The following is a 19,421-nucleotide window of genomic DNA, read 5'->3' as shown; positions in this document are numbered from 1 at the left end:
AACTAAGCTTAACACACACTCTTTTGAGCAAAAACCCAGGGGTAAAAATGCCCTGCACTTAGCACTGTCACTAAATGACTGTGTAATTTAATTTCCCAGAAACCCATTAGCTTTCATGAAAGAAAAACGAAGAGCAGATGAGAGCAACTCTTTGGTGCAAGTGGAATTTATTTCATGTAATACCTGGGGAAAAAGGAGGGAAAAAATATCTGAAACTGTACCAATAGATACGAAATATCACAATTCTAGGAAGCTTCAGCCTGCAGATGAGTGGCTGTGTGCCAGCAGTAAAGAGCAGCTCAGGTCCAAGGTTTTACAGGTACAAGTAGTGAGAGCCTGCCTCTGCCCAACACACCACATCAGGGCCAGGACATAGCCAGATGCAGAAACACCCCAGAAAAAAGAGGATAGGTAGCATTATTTAAAATAAATAAATGAAATAAAAAAAATCAATCTATGGTGATGTATATTCATATATGCTATGTATAATTATCTGGAAGAGAGGAAAAGATCACTGAAATTTAACTTCAAATACTACTCCGGGGTTGAAATTTTCATTACAACCCCCAAAATACTACAAAATTCACACTAGGCTTTTGGCCAACTTATAATATCATATTAAAACAGTGTCAATCAATTAAGCAAAGAGACATGCCCCAAAAGGAAAACAAACATTCTTAGAAGGGAATTTAAATGTAAATCTTCTATTTGTCAGATTAATTATATGCAATCATTTGGAAAAAAATTAATATTTAAAAAAGATTTAACCTTATCTAAAAGCAACAAAATACGAAGTTTTATTGGGGTGAAGCAATGGCAACACTAATTTTGGGAAAAGTAGCCACAATCTACTACATATAGATGATTTGTCATCTTGGTATTTTTAACTTTGATAAGCAAAACAATTAGTGGTTTGAGTAAAAGTAATGCTGTGAAACTATACGATGTTGGTTACTGTAAACTGAATTTCAAGGAACTTGCCCAGTATGGAAAGTTTACTATCTATGGTTTGTGGCAGGTCTGTTTCTTTGAGCAGGAGAACAGTACTCCCAAATATGAATTGTGGATGTTCTTATACTTGCAACTTTTTTACTAAGAAAAAAGTTTCCTGAACTCTCAACCTATAATAATATTTGACAGATAATTATGCACTATGTGAAGCTTATTAGCTATCCTTGTACAATCTTCTTTTGACTTAATGCCCTTCTCCAGTAAAGTGAGAAGAACTGAAACACTGAAACACTTGTCAATCTTTATTGTGTCCGTATTTTGTCATTTTCTTCTTTTAACATTTTCCTCTTTCTTCCTAATGAATGCTCTGAAGGATATAAAATATTCTGTCCCCACCACTCTCCAAGCTGGTACTGATGTAAATGCATACAAGTTATTTGAGATCAGTTTTGCCATTACTCATGTCTCTCGAGATCATTTCCATTGTAATGCTTATTTTATTCCATGTGTTAAGTTGGTAATGACTACAAGAAGGCAATTCAAACAAATTTAACTATTATTTTGGACAAATACTATGTCAGTTACCACTCCCTTACAAAAAAGTAATTAAACCAAGATTTTTAGCAAAAATTCTAATGGTATGATTTTTAACATTTCCTATTTACCTTGCTTGCTTCCTAGTATAGCCCTCACCATCATGAAGTCATTTGATAACAAGCTCTCTTCTCTATTCCAAAATGCCTTTACTGAAGGGCTACTGAGAAAGAAAGCTAGCATTTTCCCTGAAGATTAGAATCTTAACTGAGAAATAATTCAGATGCATGCCTTCTTTTAATTGTATTTTGAAGTTCAAAAATCTTTTACTCAGAAGCTTTCCCAAACAAAGGTTTAAAAGGTTTTATATCACCTGTTCAAGAATAATATCAACACTAGGAAGCTTAGAGAGGCTTCAGCGCTATGCAGCTTCATAAAAATGCCCCTAAATGTTCTTACCACTCTGTCCAAGCCAATTGACAAGTCAAAGCTTAACTTACAAGTCAAATAATAAATTTTACAATAAAAACTAGACATAATTTTGCTAGTTCAAAAGAGGCACTGGCACAGTCATTCTGAAGACATTTACACAGTCAAGCAATCAAGTCAGTTAAATGAACAGAAACTTTGAAATCAGAAGGCATCCCAATCCAGATACTGATGGTTCATTTGTATGATTAATCCACAAAGCAAGTCTTAAGCTTCACAGTAACTCAAAAGACTTCCTTTAAAAATTAATGGAATTTGGCTTCAACCCATCAAGCACTTCTCTGCTCCTGACGCTCTTTGCTCCACACAGCAGCTTCTACTTAGCACACACCTATTAACCACCTGCTACACTGGTATGAGACAGTTAAACACTAATAGAGGGTAAAACAAATAGTGTGTATATATGCACATTACCTGCAAACCCTGGTTTGTGACACCTGATGACAAACCACCCAAGTGATTCAAGCACATTAAGTACAAGCAATATTAAAGGAAGCCACACTGCAAAAAACCCAAAATGTACTACTCTGCTTCCATTAGAGAGGACTGTTTGGTTCTCTCACCTATTTATGCCAGTCAGAACAAGAATCAGGCTTACCCTTTAATTTCACAGTATGAATGGTTAAACTATATTACCATAAGGAACTAAGGTGGCCATACACAGCAAGAGTTTTCTAGGAAGAGGAGTGCAGTCACCATCCTACTAGGACACTAACAAAGGTGAGGGTTATCAACAGATGATAGGAAGTAAAACACTGACTCCAGCTCTGCAGCTAGTGAGCAGGTGAGGTCAGGAAAATCCAAGTGATCTAAAATCCTCCATTCCCACACTCCTTCCAATTACAACAGTTTCCAGTTATCCTAGTTTATAAGTCTTCAAACCCTGTAGCTAGTTCAGGAACACCCAGAGCTCTAAAACTGAACCAATTAAAAGTAACTAGTTAAAAAAAATGACAAAACAAAGAAGTACAATTGAAAGAAAACTTGAAAAACAATCCCTCTACTATAAGAAACTGATTTCAACAAGGCAAGCTTGTATTAGAATAGAATAGAATTAACCAGCTTTGAAAAGACCTCGAGATCATCAAGTCAAATCCATCACCCAACACCATCTAATCAACTAAACCATGGCACCAACTGCCTCATCCAGTCTCCTGTTAAACACCTCCAGTGATGGTGACTCCACCACCACCCTGGGCAGCCCATTCCAATGGCCAATCACTCTTTCTGTGAAGAACTTCTTCCTAACATCCAGCCCAAACTTCCCCTGGCACATCTTGAGACTGTGTCCTCTTTTTCTGGTGCTGGTTGCCTGGGAGAAGAGACCAACCCCCACCTGGCTACAACTTCCATTCAGGTAGTTGTAGACAGCAAGAAGGTCTCCTCTAAGCCTCCTCTTCTCCAGGCTAAACAACCCCAGCTTCCTCAGCCTCTTCTCATAGGGCTTGTGCTCAAGACCTCTCACCAGCTTTGTTGCGTTCTCTGGACATGTTCCAGCAAGTCAACATCTTTCCTAAACAGAGTAGCCCAGAACTGGACAGAGTACTCAAGGTGTTGCCTGACCAGTGCTGAGTACAGGAACACAATGACTTCCCTGCTCCTGCTGGCCACACTATTCCTGATGTAGGCCAGGATGCCATTGGCCTTCTTGGCCACCTGGGCACACTACTGGCTCACAATCAGCCTACTGTCAACCAGTACCACAGTATCACAGTATAACTTAGGTTGGAAAGGACCTCGAAGATCATCGAGTCCAACCTATCAACACAGACCCCATGATTAGACCATGGCACCAAGTGCCACGTCCAATCTCCTCTTGAACGCCTCCAGGGACGGTGACTCAACCACCTCCCCGGGCAACCCGTTCCAATGACGAATGACTCGCTCGGTGAAGAACTTCCTCCTCACCCCCAGGTCCCCTTCTGCCTGGCCACTCTCCAGACACTCTGACCCCAGCCTGTAGCACTGCATGAGGTTGTTGTGGCCAATGTGTTGAACCCAGCACTTGGATGTGTTAAATCTCATACCACTGTCCAGCCTGTCAAGGTCCCTCTGCAGAGCTCTCCTACCCTCTAACAGATCAACACCTGACTCCAGCTTGTTGTCATCTGCAAATTTACTGATGATGGACTCAATCCCCTTGCCCAGATCATCAATAAAGATGTTGAACAGGATGGGGCCCAGCACTGATCCCTGGGGTACACCACTAGTGACCATCTGCCATCTGGATGTGGCACCATTCACCACCACTCTCTGGGCTTGGCCCTAAAACTGCATACTAAAGATTAAACCAGTATCTTTTCACTCACTACTGATTCAATTCTTCCATGACTTCTTTGTCTGTGTACTACATAATTCCGCAAGCTTGTACATGACAATGAACACAGAACATGAAACTTTTACCTTTATCCTGTCCACCTTTTGTGAAGAATCTGATGTATAGTAAGAAACAAAGTCACCCACTTCAGATTTTTAAGACTGACCAAGAAAAACCAATTCAAGCTCTACTAGAGAATGATCTGCTTGATTTCCTCCTGGTAAGCCAAAGTTGAAAAGCTCAGTAAAATAACATCCAGTAACAGAAGATACAACATCACATGCTTCAAAGACCTTACCAAAAACTGACCTCTACTTGCACGCAGAGTACTAACAGCAGCATAATTACAGAGAAAAATCTCATATCCTTGTGAACAGTTTTCTAGAATGTAATTAAAACCAAAAGTGTTGAATAAGCAAAGATTATCATGTGTAAACGGAGCTACAATACCATCAATATATCTTAGCCTGATTTTCTTCAAATCTCAAGGGATACCAACAGACTATGATGGTGTCAAGAGGATTCAGTGGTTTTACTTAAAAAACAAGAAATGGCCCTTCTTTTTTTTTTTTTATATATTAACAAATCAACAGGATAATTCTGGAATTCATTAGTGAAGAACACTAACCAATCCCACATAATAGCTTTACTTCCTCTGCAAAACACTTCAAAAAATATCTAAATGAATATGGAAATGCATCTTTCTGTGGCAAATTGTTCATTATTGAATCATTATCAACTCTTGTTAGACAAAATTTCTCTCTTTTGCAATGTACGAGATCATTAAAATGTTTGAGAGCTCCATCATGAAAGACAGTGGCACTTTATAATCCGCTATCTCTTCAGGCAAATATGCTTACGGCTGAACATAATACACAAAATAACAACATCCCCTCGACACACAATTCTTTCTTTTAATGATGCTCTTAAGTGTTGACAGTAATGGTGAAATATGTTGTTGCTCTTTTTTTTTCCCTCCCCTCTTTTAAATAGTTTTTAACTATTTCAGAGAAGTATTTCAGTCATGATATAGCATTGGGAAGGGATGTTTTCTTAAATGTCAGGTATGGAACCCCAGACACTCCATCACTCCTATTAGCCTAGTAATCTATCTCCTATGAGCTCCTTACATTCATGTTCTTAGTCTCCAGTTCACCTGAACCTCCGAAGATCAGAATAATACAAAAAACACTTGAACTATAATATGCAGAAAGTAACAAAATGGACACCTTTGTTCTGTTTATTAGAACAAGTCCCCAGTTTGCTACTAGCAAACTGTGATATTTTGTCTAAAAAACTTAAGAGGAAATCTTGTATTTCTTTCAATAGACTAAAGCACCCAACATAAATACACATAGTGGTGCAACAGAAAAAACTACCACTCCGTGGGTTTATGTAGCTTTTATCATTGCTCTCTTCAAACTTGAAGCATCAACTTAAGACATCCTGCAAAAATTCACGATATGAAAATATACCAATCTGCATCCTGCACTATAATACAAGTCAAATTAATATAAGCCAAAACTCACAGCATACTTTCAAAGTTTTGAGATGTACATTTCTTAGAGATATTTACTGAAAGGGTTCTATAATTCTTTGCCACATACAGAAGGAAATTAAGTAGCACTGCTCCAGAAAAATAAAACCCCTAAGAATTTTTAGCTGTAAAGCATTACAAAACTATTTCAGTTCACAGCTGCTTTGAGTGACTGATGCATACACATCTTGCAACTCATTAATTCACTTTACAAAACAATCTCAATGAGGCTCATTCTCAAATCTGTATTAATGATGTAATTCTATTATATGTAATGGAATCACCTAGCCATCTCTTCAATAATATTGAGGAAGAAAAAGATACAGTTGTACCAATTACTTTCTTCATATATTTAAAGGCGTATGTTGCTTAGAAATCAGATGACACGAACTAAAAGCATGAGCAAATGGTTTGCTTTTACAAATTTAAAAAATAGTAAAAAACCTTGCTATATATTTGAAAAACAACAATCAGCATCAGTTATAAAGCTTAGAGCCATTCCATATGTGCTATAGATCCAAATACTAAAGAAGCAATAGACATACCTAGTCTCCTGTGTTTAAAAAGACAGCCTGTTTGAAACAGTATTGGGTTGCTCTGCACTGCTTTCAAAGTAACTAAGGGAAACTACACTTTGGCTTTACTGTTTTCAGATATAGGAATCATTGGCCAACTGATGCACACTCTTCTTAAACAGTCTACAAATGGACATTGTAATATTACATATTTTCAGGTTTATGTATGAAGGTTTAAACAAAACTATTTTGTCTGTCTCTATTTCCGAGAAAATTGAAGTAAACAAAGACTGAGCAAAGTAGAAAGACTTCCAAAAGAAATTGCAGACCACCAGGATTTGGATTTAGGTAATCCACTTAGATTACCATGGCTATGTCTTAAAAGGACAATACTGAGATCACAAAATAGGTCATGTCTACAGGACACAGAATTTATGTGAAACATTGTCAAGCGTAGAGATTCACAATTCAGACATGGAGTCATCCCTAAGTTTAAGCTACAAAACACTTGTCCCAAGACTGTGTACGGGCAAACAAGAATTATTTTGTTATCAACACTTTAATGCACTAAATTGGAATAGAGAAGAAGAGTTTCAAACAATGCCATCTAAATATTAACATGTTTCAGGTAACACAAATGTGCAGGCAACGAAGGAAAAACTTTCATTACCTAATCCCACATCACAATACACATTTTGCTTACTTATTTTTCCAATTTCAATACCAGAAATCATTCAAGACCCACAGTCCTAGAAACAGTAACACCATGTGCCCAGTAAGAGTTCACATCTATTTCTTAGATGTGACAATGTTTCTAACACAAGTGTCAAAGAAATGAGAAAATTAAAAATAAGAAAAACTCCTGAAATATTTCAATTGAAGAAAGGCCTAAAGTAAATTGGGAGTTTGTTCAGAAATCAACAGTGTTAGAGAAGTTAATTATTTTTATTAAAATACACAAATTAAGAATTGCTATAAATGTCTTCTCAGCAAAAGTTAGGCAAAATTGAGCCTCCAAGTAGTTTAGCATTTATAAGCTAAATGCAAAATTCAAAACAAAATATATCAGCTTCCTAGATTAAATTAATAAAATCTAGGTGTTTCCCTTCTAAAAAATCCTGGACGAAGGCCTTTACAAAGAATTCACCTAACATCCAAAGATTTCAATAGGGTAGTCAGTGTTGCTACAAGAAACCGGAGAACTTCCAGATGCTTGACACGTCAGGCCTAGTCAAGGGAAAGAAAAATGTCTCTTTCTGACCAAAGAGGCTTTGAGGGGATACTCGTAAAGAATTACCTACTTACCCATCAGATTTGAGTTCATGAAAGGTGTTGGGGACAATCCTTCATGAGGCCCTAATCGACTGTCATTCAAGTGATCACCATAATGAGGACTGTCTGCAAAACCCTAGAGAAAAAAAGACCAGAGTATTAAACAGATTATTTGGCAGCCCAGCTAATTGAGTGCAATGACACTTTCCTAATTAAACGTGCAGAGTCACAATTGGTCATTAATCAAAAAAGTTGGCTTTCAGGTCTATCTCATAGAAATTACTACTTGCCCACATTTTACTTTCTCCCCCTTTTCTTTCTGCCCTGTCAAAAAGAAAGCACAAAATTTCTTAAGATGTGTCCTTGTGGACAATATTACCAAAAATTGAATAACACAGAGATGTTTTGATATTTGAATCCTCTTAGTCTTAAATCACTAACCACTGAGAGGATAAAATTAGTCTGACGAACTCCCAACTGATTTTTCGCCCCCTCAGGTTTCTGTTTGTATTAATAAAACAACACAGTAAAAAGGTTAGAAACAGTCACTGACATTAGGAAAAAATGTTAGCAAAAATGAGAAGAAGAAATTCCATTTCCCCTTGCAGCCTGCTATTAATGGTACAGATTAATAGTCATTTTGACACTATCATATTACTGAACAGCATAGCTCACTGACAAAAGGCTTCCTTCCAAATGGAAATTAAACAAGCAACTTAGTCACATGATTTGCAAATAAGCACTCAAACTGAAATACTGGTTTGCACTTTTCTAGCATAGCACAGTGAGCTCAGCAGGCTTGGAGTGACCCTTACGCAGTCAGGAAACACCAGCTTACTGAAAGCTTGTGCCAAAGGTATAAAGACAGAAAACAAAGAAGCTCTAGGATGCACATATTATTTAATTAACACAATTACTTAAAATTATCTTTTGTAGATTTCAAAGTGCCTTCATCTTTTCTATATAAAGGCATGAATACGATATTTGTACTTCCAACTGGTAAAAGGTGCGCTGAATTACTTACTCTGTACAAAACCACAACAGACTTGCCACTCAAAATTGTACCTGCTTTTGTAGGCAAAGGTTTGAAAAACATTTTGTAAACCTAATCTTACAAGTTCCACTTACTCACTTCTGTAAGTCTAGTAGAGAGTAACTTAAAGCTTAGGCCTAATTAGAGGGTAGGGAGTGGAACTGTTCACAGCTACCAGAAACCATCCCAAGTGCCCTGGGACTATAAAATCATCAATCACTGAACATTTATCATTTTTCCAGACTGCAGGCTCACATTCAAGACAACATTAATGGGGCTGAAACAGGCCTCACTATCTTTGCAGTCATGCTGACAGTTCTACCAAAGGACTAGTAACTGAGGGCTAAATAACTGTCAAATCTCTACTGCTGCTTATGGATGCATGTCACAACTCTTGCTGTTATTTGACTTCAAAAGTAATCTTCTGGGAGTCCCAACTCCCAAATAAATATTTGGTTGACTTTATCAACTTCAGGATCGGTGGTACACATGTGATAAGCATTCAGAAACAAGCTTAGTGACATTTACAACTTGGTTATGACCACAAGGATGTCCTCTGGTAACCATGACCTAGCCACGTCTGTCAGACAAGCAGCATGTAGCAGCAGCTGCCAAAGAAATGGAGTGGCTCCTAGCTAAGGTCACCACATGTGGTTTATTTTCATGCTGAAATGAAACAAAAACCAACCAAAAAAAAAAAAAAATCTGCTGAATAAAGAAACAAAAATTTGCAAATGGAAGATTAAAAAAAATAAAGCTCCTAAGTAGGTAGCCTTCTGTTTGGCACTCTGCTCATACCTGTTACTGTGTTATTTTAAAACCTTGCTCCTTAGACAATACTTAAATCATATTTTCTTTTTAAAACAAAAAAAAAAAGCTAGAAAGGACACTATTAGTGATAAAAGATAATCCATATCTCAGACATTCAGAATGTGGCATGTAGACACGCCCTAGAGACTGAAATCTTCAGAAGATTTTTATTTACCAAGTAAATAATAACACTACTGAAAACATAACAGGGAAAGATGTATTTCATACATGGTTATACATCATGCAAGACAACCCACCTCATGCACAGGATTACTAATGCTCCTCCCCAAGTTCACATTGCATATTCCTCCCCAAAACCAGAGGAATTGGAGAAGTGAGTAGATAGTTTAAACAGGAATTTTCTCCCATTTGACTTCAGAAATGCTTGAAGCTAATCCTCTACATCATCTTTTTCTCACACACCGTTACCACAGCGTCAATGTTACATTCCTACACTCTACACAAATCGACTACTTTACCTAGCTGAGAAATGCTCCAAGTAGTATTTCACAATTCTACAGCCACAGAAAACAGAACATTCACTATGTACTGAAGTATATGCAAGCACTTCAAATAGAATTTTTGCTTCTTTACTTCAACTCAATTCCTAATTACACTTGTCAGGATTCTCATTCTTTGTCATGCATTACAGAATTTACACCTGTGCAAAGCATAACCACTCTCGGCCTTCATGTACAGTGGCTCTACATAAAAAAGATCTTAACTTGACCACCATCCTCGACACCAGTTATTCTGAGTTTTAGTAATGAGTTATGGATTATCAGATCAAGCAGTGGACTCTGTTTGGGATTAGAAACCCTGAGCTGCTTCCCACATACAACTCACCCACACTAAATGAACACAAAATAACTGCAAACTTGAAATAAAATTGCATTCCTGATACCATTCCTTGCTTTCACATCTGTATTGTTAATTTGCGCATTAAACAGCATGAAGTTCTACTGTAAAGAACTGTAATCAGTCATAGATGAAAACTTCAGAAGCTTCCACTAGCTTTTCTTAAGCTGCTGGAAGATTCTGGTTGTACAATCAAGGCTTAAAAAAAAAGCCTACTTAATAAATATGACACTTAAATTGGACAATGCGTTTACCGCTTAAAGATTAATTGAATTGAGAGCCTTAAAGATGTTGTCTGCAACACCAGTAAAGGACAGTGGCTTATAACAAGGTACATCCCGTCTCCAACACTGAGTAACAAAGGGAAAACCCCATCATCTAGCATCTGAACTCATTCCTCATGGCAAAAGCAACAGAAAGGTGGAGAGGCGGGGGATATCAATTCCAGACAAGGCCCCTTTTCAAACCTGTTTTAAAGACAACTCAAAAATACATGCTACCAAATTTCATTCCCTCTTTCTGATGATGGAAAGAAATTTCAGTTCATAGAAATTCTGAAGACTGTTCTCTGGCAGTGGACTTGATCTTAGCTAGATTGCCAAGCAGAAACAGGAGCTAATTAGTTATGTCCGAAGCTATTTCCCCTCTTGGGAAGAACAATTGATGATATTTACTTGGACCTGACTCTACTGGAACAGGCTGGTGATGTCACTCATTGGACCACAGGTGGGCTTCCAAGACCTTTTGGAGGACTGCTACCCACTGTTCCCTGTGAGACAAATTTGACATAGAAAGGCTGGAAGGAGACGCTCTGTACTGAGTAAACATCCCCATTCCTGCCACCTTTGTTCCCCAGAAAATATATCAAAGGATTAGTGTGCATCAGTGCACCTGAGTATTTTGCAAACAACTGGCAAAAAGTCTGCAAAACCGGACAAATTTATTTCCTGTTCTCAGCACCCTATTCTGAAGGGGATGCTCAGGGCATTTTTCTGTTTATGGACAGAAAACTGGTTGTGAACATGATTAGATGCCATAGCTGTAAAGACAAAATCATACATAGCAACCACAAAAGCAAGCTTTAACCTTCCCAAAGGAAGAAACTTTTTCTTTCTGATCCCTTAGAGCATTTTGTACTGTTGACACTGTTTATTCTGCAAAAGGCTTCTCCCTTGATTTTGGTCTCACTGCATGTTTGTGATCAGAAAGATGAAGTTAGATACTCCTACAAATAAAAATAACAAGTACTGCCTACTAATAACACTAGTCATGAAAGGCAGCTGAAAGATTACTGCTATTAGCACTGCAATGTGACTGAGTAGCCAAGGCACTCTCAACACTGAATGATCTAATGTTTAATTAATTTCTCAGGTATTTGTACTGGATTAGAGTGATGTCCTATAATTCCAAGAAATTACATCTATCAAGGAACAAAAAAATAAATTAAAAAGTAGGGGGGGGAAGTATCTACAGTTGCAGTATTTTCATTCCCATTTCTTCTGGGGAAAATGCCCCAAGTCTCCAAGCGACTTAGGTTTTATCTGCATCAGGAGGATTTTCCAGGCACAAGTAAGCCAACACAGCAAAGCCAATTACATTTCTGACACTATTAACAAAATCATAAATAGTCATATACAGGACATTTGGAAATTACCTTAGAGAATTCTAGAAGGCCCAAAAGAAGAAACTGAAGAACACAGAAAAAACAATCGCTGTACTAGGCAAGTTTATCCTATCAACCATTAACAGAAGGCCTGACACAGTGACTCTACCTTTCACAAAAGAAAATGGTAATTAACCTCCTAAAACTCAATGTCTTTTGATGACCATCAAAGTTATATCATTTTGGATTAAGTTAATCACAGAACTCACGTAAGAACAAGCCAAAAAGGTCGCTCAGTTCACTATTCCTACTCCTTCTCATTGCACTGGTTCCAGGCCTACTGAAGGCTTCATCCTCTCCCTTTTGCTTTTACATGAAAAACATAAAACTTTGTCCCTTAGTAATTATTTTCTGAAGTCACACCAGGATTTGTCCACACATACACAAAACTGTATTTCTGACCCTAACTCCAGCTGTGAGGTTTTCAGGTTTGTTTTTAAATAAGCACAACATCCTATTTCCTCTTCAGGGTACTACTGGAAAAAAAATGAGACACTAACTACGTGGCACATGATCTCCCCATGGATTTATTGACTTCATGGAATAACTTCTTCCTGTACAGTTAACTGCTTCACAGCATTATTTGCTGAAGTCTACGAAACTAGAGAAAACAAAACTACTTTTCTTTATTTCTTCCACCTTGCTCCCAAGCCCTCTCCTACACCAATCTCTGGGAACAGACCAAAAAAGCCACTCAGTCATGGCTTATAACCAAGATGCCAAATCAATAAATGGGTATCTGCATTTTACCAATTTGTAATATAGCTTAGTTATTACCTCCTGATTTATGAGATTAAAATTCCACTAAAATGAATGGTTGACTTCACTGTTTGACTTTGCTACAGACCAAAAGATCAAAATTTAACAGATGCTGCTTCCAGTTCACACAGAATCACACAGAATTATCAAATGTTAGAAGGGACCTCACAGACCATCCAGTTCCTCGAGTTCCATAGTTTGGCTGACCTCAACTAACAAATATTGTTTAAAACTCAGGAATACTGAGGTTTCTTCCAAGCCAAATTTGGCTATGATCATATGAATGAGGCAAGTCATCTAATGACTAATGTATAAACGAATGACAGTGAATCTGCTACTCAAATCCACTTCATTTTCATTATCTACCCCTCCAAACTAATCTAAGAATGCTAAGGGCAAATTAAGGGGAGAAAAAAAAAAAAATCACAAGGCAAGGATGTGGAGAGAGAAGGTGAGATGCAGAAACAGTGACAGACAGACCAGAGAGACCCACCACACCTGGGAACACTGTGGTGAGTCACTGACAGAGGATTACACAAGAAGCTCAGGGCAATAGCCACACCAAGGTGTCCTAGCTAATTTAAAAGATTATGGATTATGTGATCATGTATGTTTCCAGAAATAAACAGACATTTTATTTTGGAAACAGTATTTTCAGGCAGTATTTTTCAATGACTTCTAGAGAAAAGACTAGAGACCCAAAACCTGGCTGCATGTATTGAACACATATATCAGAAGAACCTTGCAAAAAATGAAGGCAAGCTATAGGAAAGAAAGAAAACAACACACACGCAGACATGCAGAGAAGTGTACTGTTTCTTTTGGCCTTGAAGATCACCTGCATTGTATTAATTCACCTCAACCAAGCACCAAGAAACATCCCATAGTCACAAGCCATGGCACAACTCCATTTAAATCACTACCAGTCTAGCAGCAAACTATCAGTTTGGAACAATGTTGTTTCCACAGTCACCAAAATGTATTCACCACAAAGTATTCACCTGAGAAGAACAGAGTGAGGCAGAGCAAGATTGCAAAATTTATACATTCCCAATTATACTTCTGACCAAAAAAAAAAGTACTAAAGGAGCACTGAGATCCACATGCCTGGATTTTAAAAACACCATAAGGAAATACAGACCTTCCAATCAACTCCAGAGGAACAAAATAAGCTTACTTTCAGTTTAGTTATACATAGATTCTTAGCTTAGATGCTTCACCTTCAACTGTATTTGACTGTGTTTTCTAATTCCATGGACCAGAGAGATGTTCACAGAGGCTTTGCCCCAAGGAAATGGGAAACTGCTTGATAAATCAGTCTGTGGCTGAACACTATTAATCAGCAATGTATAAACCATGTATGCAAAGAAAAAGAAAAAAATCCAACCAATTGGCAGCAACCTGTTTTTCTCTGGTGTAACCAGCATCTTCTTTAAGAACAATACACAGGTCTGCCACAGGTCAAACAGAAAATCACCGTAACCTTCTAAAGACGGGAAAATGCCAAGGGTAGCAGGGAACAAAGCAGACTGATGATGAGGAAGGCTCTCCATCACAGACTCCATTTGTGTCATATCCCAGCCCTCTGCAAACAGGCAGTATACCAACCACATCTTGATTTACTGTCTATGAAACTTGTGTGATACTAAACAGGAATTAATGCAATTAGCTGACAGATATCAGCCAACTGCACTGAAAATAAAGAGCTGTAGAGTTTCTGTTTATAATTCTGATTCCCCTTCAATATTAGCAGTTTTAACCAGTATCCTAAAGACAGAAATGTAACATTATACATTACACAGCGGGGAAAAAAGCAGATCACTATCCCAAATTCCCTGGGAAAACTCAAAACAACTACCTAAACCATTCTTAAATGTAAGAACTTGCTCTAAAGAGTACTGCCCATAAATCAAATTATAAAGTAAGCTGCATTTGCAAATGTGTCCGGTGCACTGAACATGGAATATTTAATTTTGGCTTTGATTACACACTAAATCACTGACTTACTATAATAACACTATTTCAAAACTTGCTGTCTCATTACTATTATTTGACTTCTTTGCAAACTAAAACTACTACTACTGGTAGGGTAGAAACTGCCTGAACATACAGTATTCTGGGTTCCAATTCATACATGAGTTTTACATAAAACAGAGGACGTAACCTGTTGACAACTTGTTGACTGATGCTACAAAACCATCTAAATCTAGCAGAGTTATCTTGATTAGCTCAGCTCTGGCTTCAAGCAGCCATATAGCAGAACTACGTAAATGAAAAGGAAAAACTGCATACTCAGTACTGAAGCTAGGTTCTATGTTAAATCAGGTCAAAAAGTATACTCACAGCTTTTACTGCAATGTGCATGCAGGAAAATACTGAAGACATCCACAGTTCAGTTTTGGAAGAAAAACACCTCAGCTAATTTATGCTGAATTTTTAGCATTTAAAATTTTGTGTGTCTCTGTAAGACTATCCAGCAAGGATATGTCTTATGAAAAATACTTCCGGATTTGCTTGATTTGGATACAGCAATCTGAACCAATGAAAAACTAGCTTGCCTCTTTTATTGCAAAGACATGTTACTACAAAACTGAAGCAATAATGAAAACCTCACACAGCATCATTCCTCAGGAAATTAAATCAACCATTGGCCACACTGTAGTAAAAACAACAGCAGAAAAGTGTTTAATTAAAATATTTATACACAAAAAAGTGATCTGTTGCTAGATTGACTATAAATTACAACTCCCAAATAAAGAGGGAAAGCTAAAAATTTGGACACCTTTCACAACAGGAATACAAAACTTTCAAGTGCTCTAGGGCAATACATTGTTCTGCAGCAAACACGTGACTTGGTTCAAGTACCTCAGAATTTGCTTCAAAGAGCTCAGTAGAGCAAGCTTTTCAAAAAAGCCACTTCACAGTCTTCTGCAACATACAGTAAGACCCAGCTATCTTCCTAAAACAAGGAATTATCAACATGCAAAAGTATCTCTAGCTCTGTTTCACTAAGATAAAGGAGGGCCTTGCATACATTAATCAGAAGATATTCACAGAAAAGCCACCATTGCTGCACATGAAATAAAGGCAAGATTGGGAAGGTAGAAGAAAAACACGCACCACAAGAGGCAGAAAAACTGACACAGGACTGTCACATGGACTTCAGTAGCATCAAGAGTAAGGGAGACCATCAGCACTTTGCAGAATTCCACTGACTTGGTAATTACCATTCCTGAATTATTCCTCTAACAAATAGACCTTTCCTACTGTTTTCTTCTCCCCCCTCCCCAATATACTTTCAAATGATTCATTTTTTCTAACAAAGCCTGTTTTGCACACAAATCACTAACATCTCAGTGTGTACCTCATCACAAATTTAAGATCATCACAGCCAGTTTGAATACAAACACCCACTGCTCTGTCAGTGTTAAAAAAGCATTTAACAGTTCCAGGTGATCCTGCTCTAGCAGGTGAGTTGGACTGGACATCTTCAGAGATCCCTTCCACCCCCTACCATTCTGTGATTCTGCAAAAAAAACCCAAGACTCTTATCTAAAACTTTTTTCCAAGCTTGCAGTGATCCTCAGCCTTTAATGTTAGGCCAAACACTACTGTTTTTTTAAAAGTGTCACCAAAAACACTTAAGTAAATTAAACTGCTACAGAATACAAGAGAAGAATAATCTATGAGATGGTTATTGATCAAAAGATTAAAATAAGTCATCAAACACCCTGCCCCAAGCACAGGAACCTACGTTGTGTTCACAGTGAAGTTACCACTATGTTCTCCACACTTCACAAAAAACCTATGCTTGGGCTGACATTCTTCAACATTTCCATGAACATATCCAAAAAGAGCGAGTTAACAAAGGTTTGCTGATAACAAACAAGAAAACCAACCAACAAACCCAAAGCAACACAAAACACAACACCAACAACTTAACAACAATCCTAAGCAAATGTTAGTGCAGTTACTAAAATTCTCCATGAAATTACCAATAAAACCTCAGATAAACTTTGCTGTATAAAAAATAAAGTAGCATGTTAAGAAAATACCTCAATATTCCAACAATGCAATAACTACTGTACAATGTAAGGAAAAAAAAACCCTTACTAATGTTACTACGTTTGGGGATAGCATTGCTTCAGAGCTCAGTCAAAAAACACAGAACTTCATAACGAGCAAGAAAGGAACAGATAACCAACAGAAATTGTTGGCTTCCTCTCATCATGGATGGTATATGCAGTAATAACCACCCTAACTCTTAAGTTTTACAGAAGCAGAGAGATTCAGAGAATCACACCAAGAACTAACCATAAGTTAGATGCTATTACACCAGTAGAAACCAAGAGATTACAATTCTTAGTTCACAACAGACATACAAGTGGAATGTAAATAAAGAAGTTGGTGAAAAGTAAAAGATAAAAATATTATGTATATCAATAACAATCAGCCCTTATTATTTAGAACAGAGGAACATGGTGGAAATCTGTTAACAGAAAAGCTTTAATATTTTTGGCACAAAACACTTATAATAATTTTTAAAGCTGTAATCAAAGTAAGAAAAGAAAATAAAATCACAGCTTGCAGAGAATGAGTCCACCAGCAGCTAGAAGAACAACCTCTGTCCAGAAAATCTCCTAAGCCCCTAAGTGTGGGTTTTGCCAAGAGACCACTACACTAAACACTACAGGCTGTCAAAATATTTGCCCTAAACTTGCACTCCTTCCTTAAGCATCACTGCTGGACATGATCAGGCCATTAATAGTGACCTGAACAGACCTTCAGCAGGAGTTGGGAATGATTGCCTCTGGCCTGCCTTCCACCATCGTACTTAATGAGCCTTTGACAGGTGTGTATTTAACTACCACCAAATTCCAATCATCTTTAATAGAAAACTGCTTATCTTTATGGGCCTTTGGAAATACCAGCCAATAGTGAGCCAACAATTTAAATTCTTATGTAATTTGGTCATTGTATTGTGACCTTTAAAGGAAAACTCCATTAGCAGGCTGCAAGTAAATTTAATACATACATAAATAAAAATCACACACAAGATAATAAAAAGTGTTACCTCTTGAGGTTTCAACTTCTCTATGTCTGTGGAGAGGTCTGAGCTTTTTCCATGAAGACTGCCATTTTCCTGTAAACACACAATTAGTAAGAAAAATAAGGACAAAAATAACATTATTGAAGATACTGGGAAAAGCACAGGATTTTTCAGTTAAAGTTTAACATGTATGACAAATGTAACTTAAACTCTACGCTCATCCTCACAAGGAATAACCTAGAAATGTAAAAAGCCTGCCTCCTGAGAAACTCTGATCTATATTGAGACCCACAGGCTCACTGTAGCTCTTTCCCAGAATCATCTCATTGGCAAGCATATGAAGTAGAATCAGAACTTCATTCAAAATTCTGAACCACTTGTGTAATTCATCTCGTCAGTTGTGTTCTACTTTTTTGTAGACCACCACAGCCATGGAACAACTAATTTGTGATTCTTTACCATTACCAATTCTGTATACAGACAGCATATCTCTCTAATGTTTTTTTGGTGTTTTTTTTTTTAATTATTTTTGGTGGAAAACACAGCAACAGAGTTATCCTGTAAAAGAAATTAATTTTTCTTCAAAAAGAAAAATATTGTCATTGAAGTGACATGCCAGCAACCATTTATTGCTTCATTAGGATCTCTACATGAAGTTGTTTGCTTCCCCTACCACTATCAGAATTTTTAAGTGCATTGAAGACCTGGGCAAAAATCTATATTCATCAGCAAACTCTCTGAATTTGTAAAAATATTCAGCTTATAATAATCTTCATTAGACTTTAGGATTATGGGGGGGGGGGGTGGTTCCCCCCAGACTTCTGCTCCCAGCACATCAACACTACAGGAAAAAGTTAATTTTTCAAAAAGAGAAGGAAAACATACAAAACATTAGTTTACCTCTTTCTCTCAAAACAGATTCTTTCATTTTTACTTTATAAATCAAGAAAATATTTATGCAAGTATTTGGTCTTCTCTTCTTTTAAACTTTAGTGATGCACACAAAGACACACTATGAAATCAGTAAATTCAGCCACAAATACAAGTAGGGAAATAAATCTACAGAGCCACAAATACAAATAGGGAAATAAATCTACAGGTCAGAATTTTCAAAGCCTCTAACTTTGCAACAAAAAAAAAAGATTCAGACAGCATTAACTGCAGTTATCCAAAATTAAACATACTTGATAATGTGTTTAGCTTGATTAAGACCTATTAAAACAGTATGATCTGGGTCAAACAAAAATGAATATATTTTCTTTAAAAATAATAATTGGTTCCTCAGAACAAACTCTCAGTACCATCTCTAATCACTAGTATGAAAGAGGAAAAAAATGTTCTGCACTTAGCTAGCAGCAGAAAGAAGAAATACTTCAATAATATTCTGGGGATAGATTCTATCAACTCTTACCAACATATTCAGTTTGGCTCTGGACCAACTGGCTTTAGCTGAAACTGGCCTAACATAAATTACAATTCTGCAAGAATTGTTTGCTGGGATATTTTTTTTGTTTCCTGTCTTACTCTTTTTTTGTGTTTTGTTTTTCTTTTTTTTTTCCCTTGGGTTTGTTTTTCAATATAAACTATCTTAAGTCCAAGCTACAATTGCTGATGGGACAGGGACACCTGACAC

The 19,421-nt window shown here is 37.1% G+C and overlaps 1 protein-coding gene across 7 annotated transcripts in view; it reads right to left on the bottom strand.

The window, feature by feature from the left end:
• The window catches only part of TCF12 (transcription factor 12), a 169,060-nt gene that overhangs the window by 103,642 nt on the left and 45,997 nt on the right, over positions 1 to 19,421 (bottom strand). For all 7 annotated transcript variants that reach the window (XM_068143910.1, XM_068143913.1, XM_068143912.1 and 4 more), the window contains exons 5-6: positions 17,813 to 17,881; positions 7,649 to 7,751 (exon numbers count right to left, since the gene is read on the bottom strand). In XM_068143910.1, coding sequence (XP_068000011.1) covers positions 7,649 to 7,751; positions 17,813 to 17,881 — 172 coding nt within the window. The remainder of the gene's footprint in view (positions 1 to 7,648; positions 7,752 to 17,812; positions 17,882 to 19,421) is intronic.

This window comes from Melanerpes formicivorus, unplaced genomic scaffold (genome assembly GCF_026170545.1).
Source record: "Melanerpes formicivorus ecotype bairdi unplaced genomic scaffold, bMelFor1.0.p_v2 SCAF_10, whole genome shotgun sequence".
Lineage (NCBI taxonomy): Eukaryota > Metazoa > Chordata > Aves > Piciformes > Picidae > Melanerpes > Melanerpes formicivorus.
This window is presented reverse-complemented; position numbering and strand designations above follow the sequence as displayed.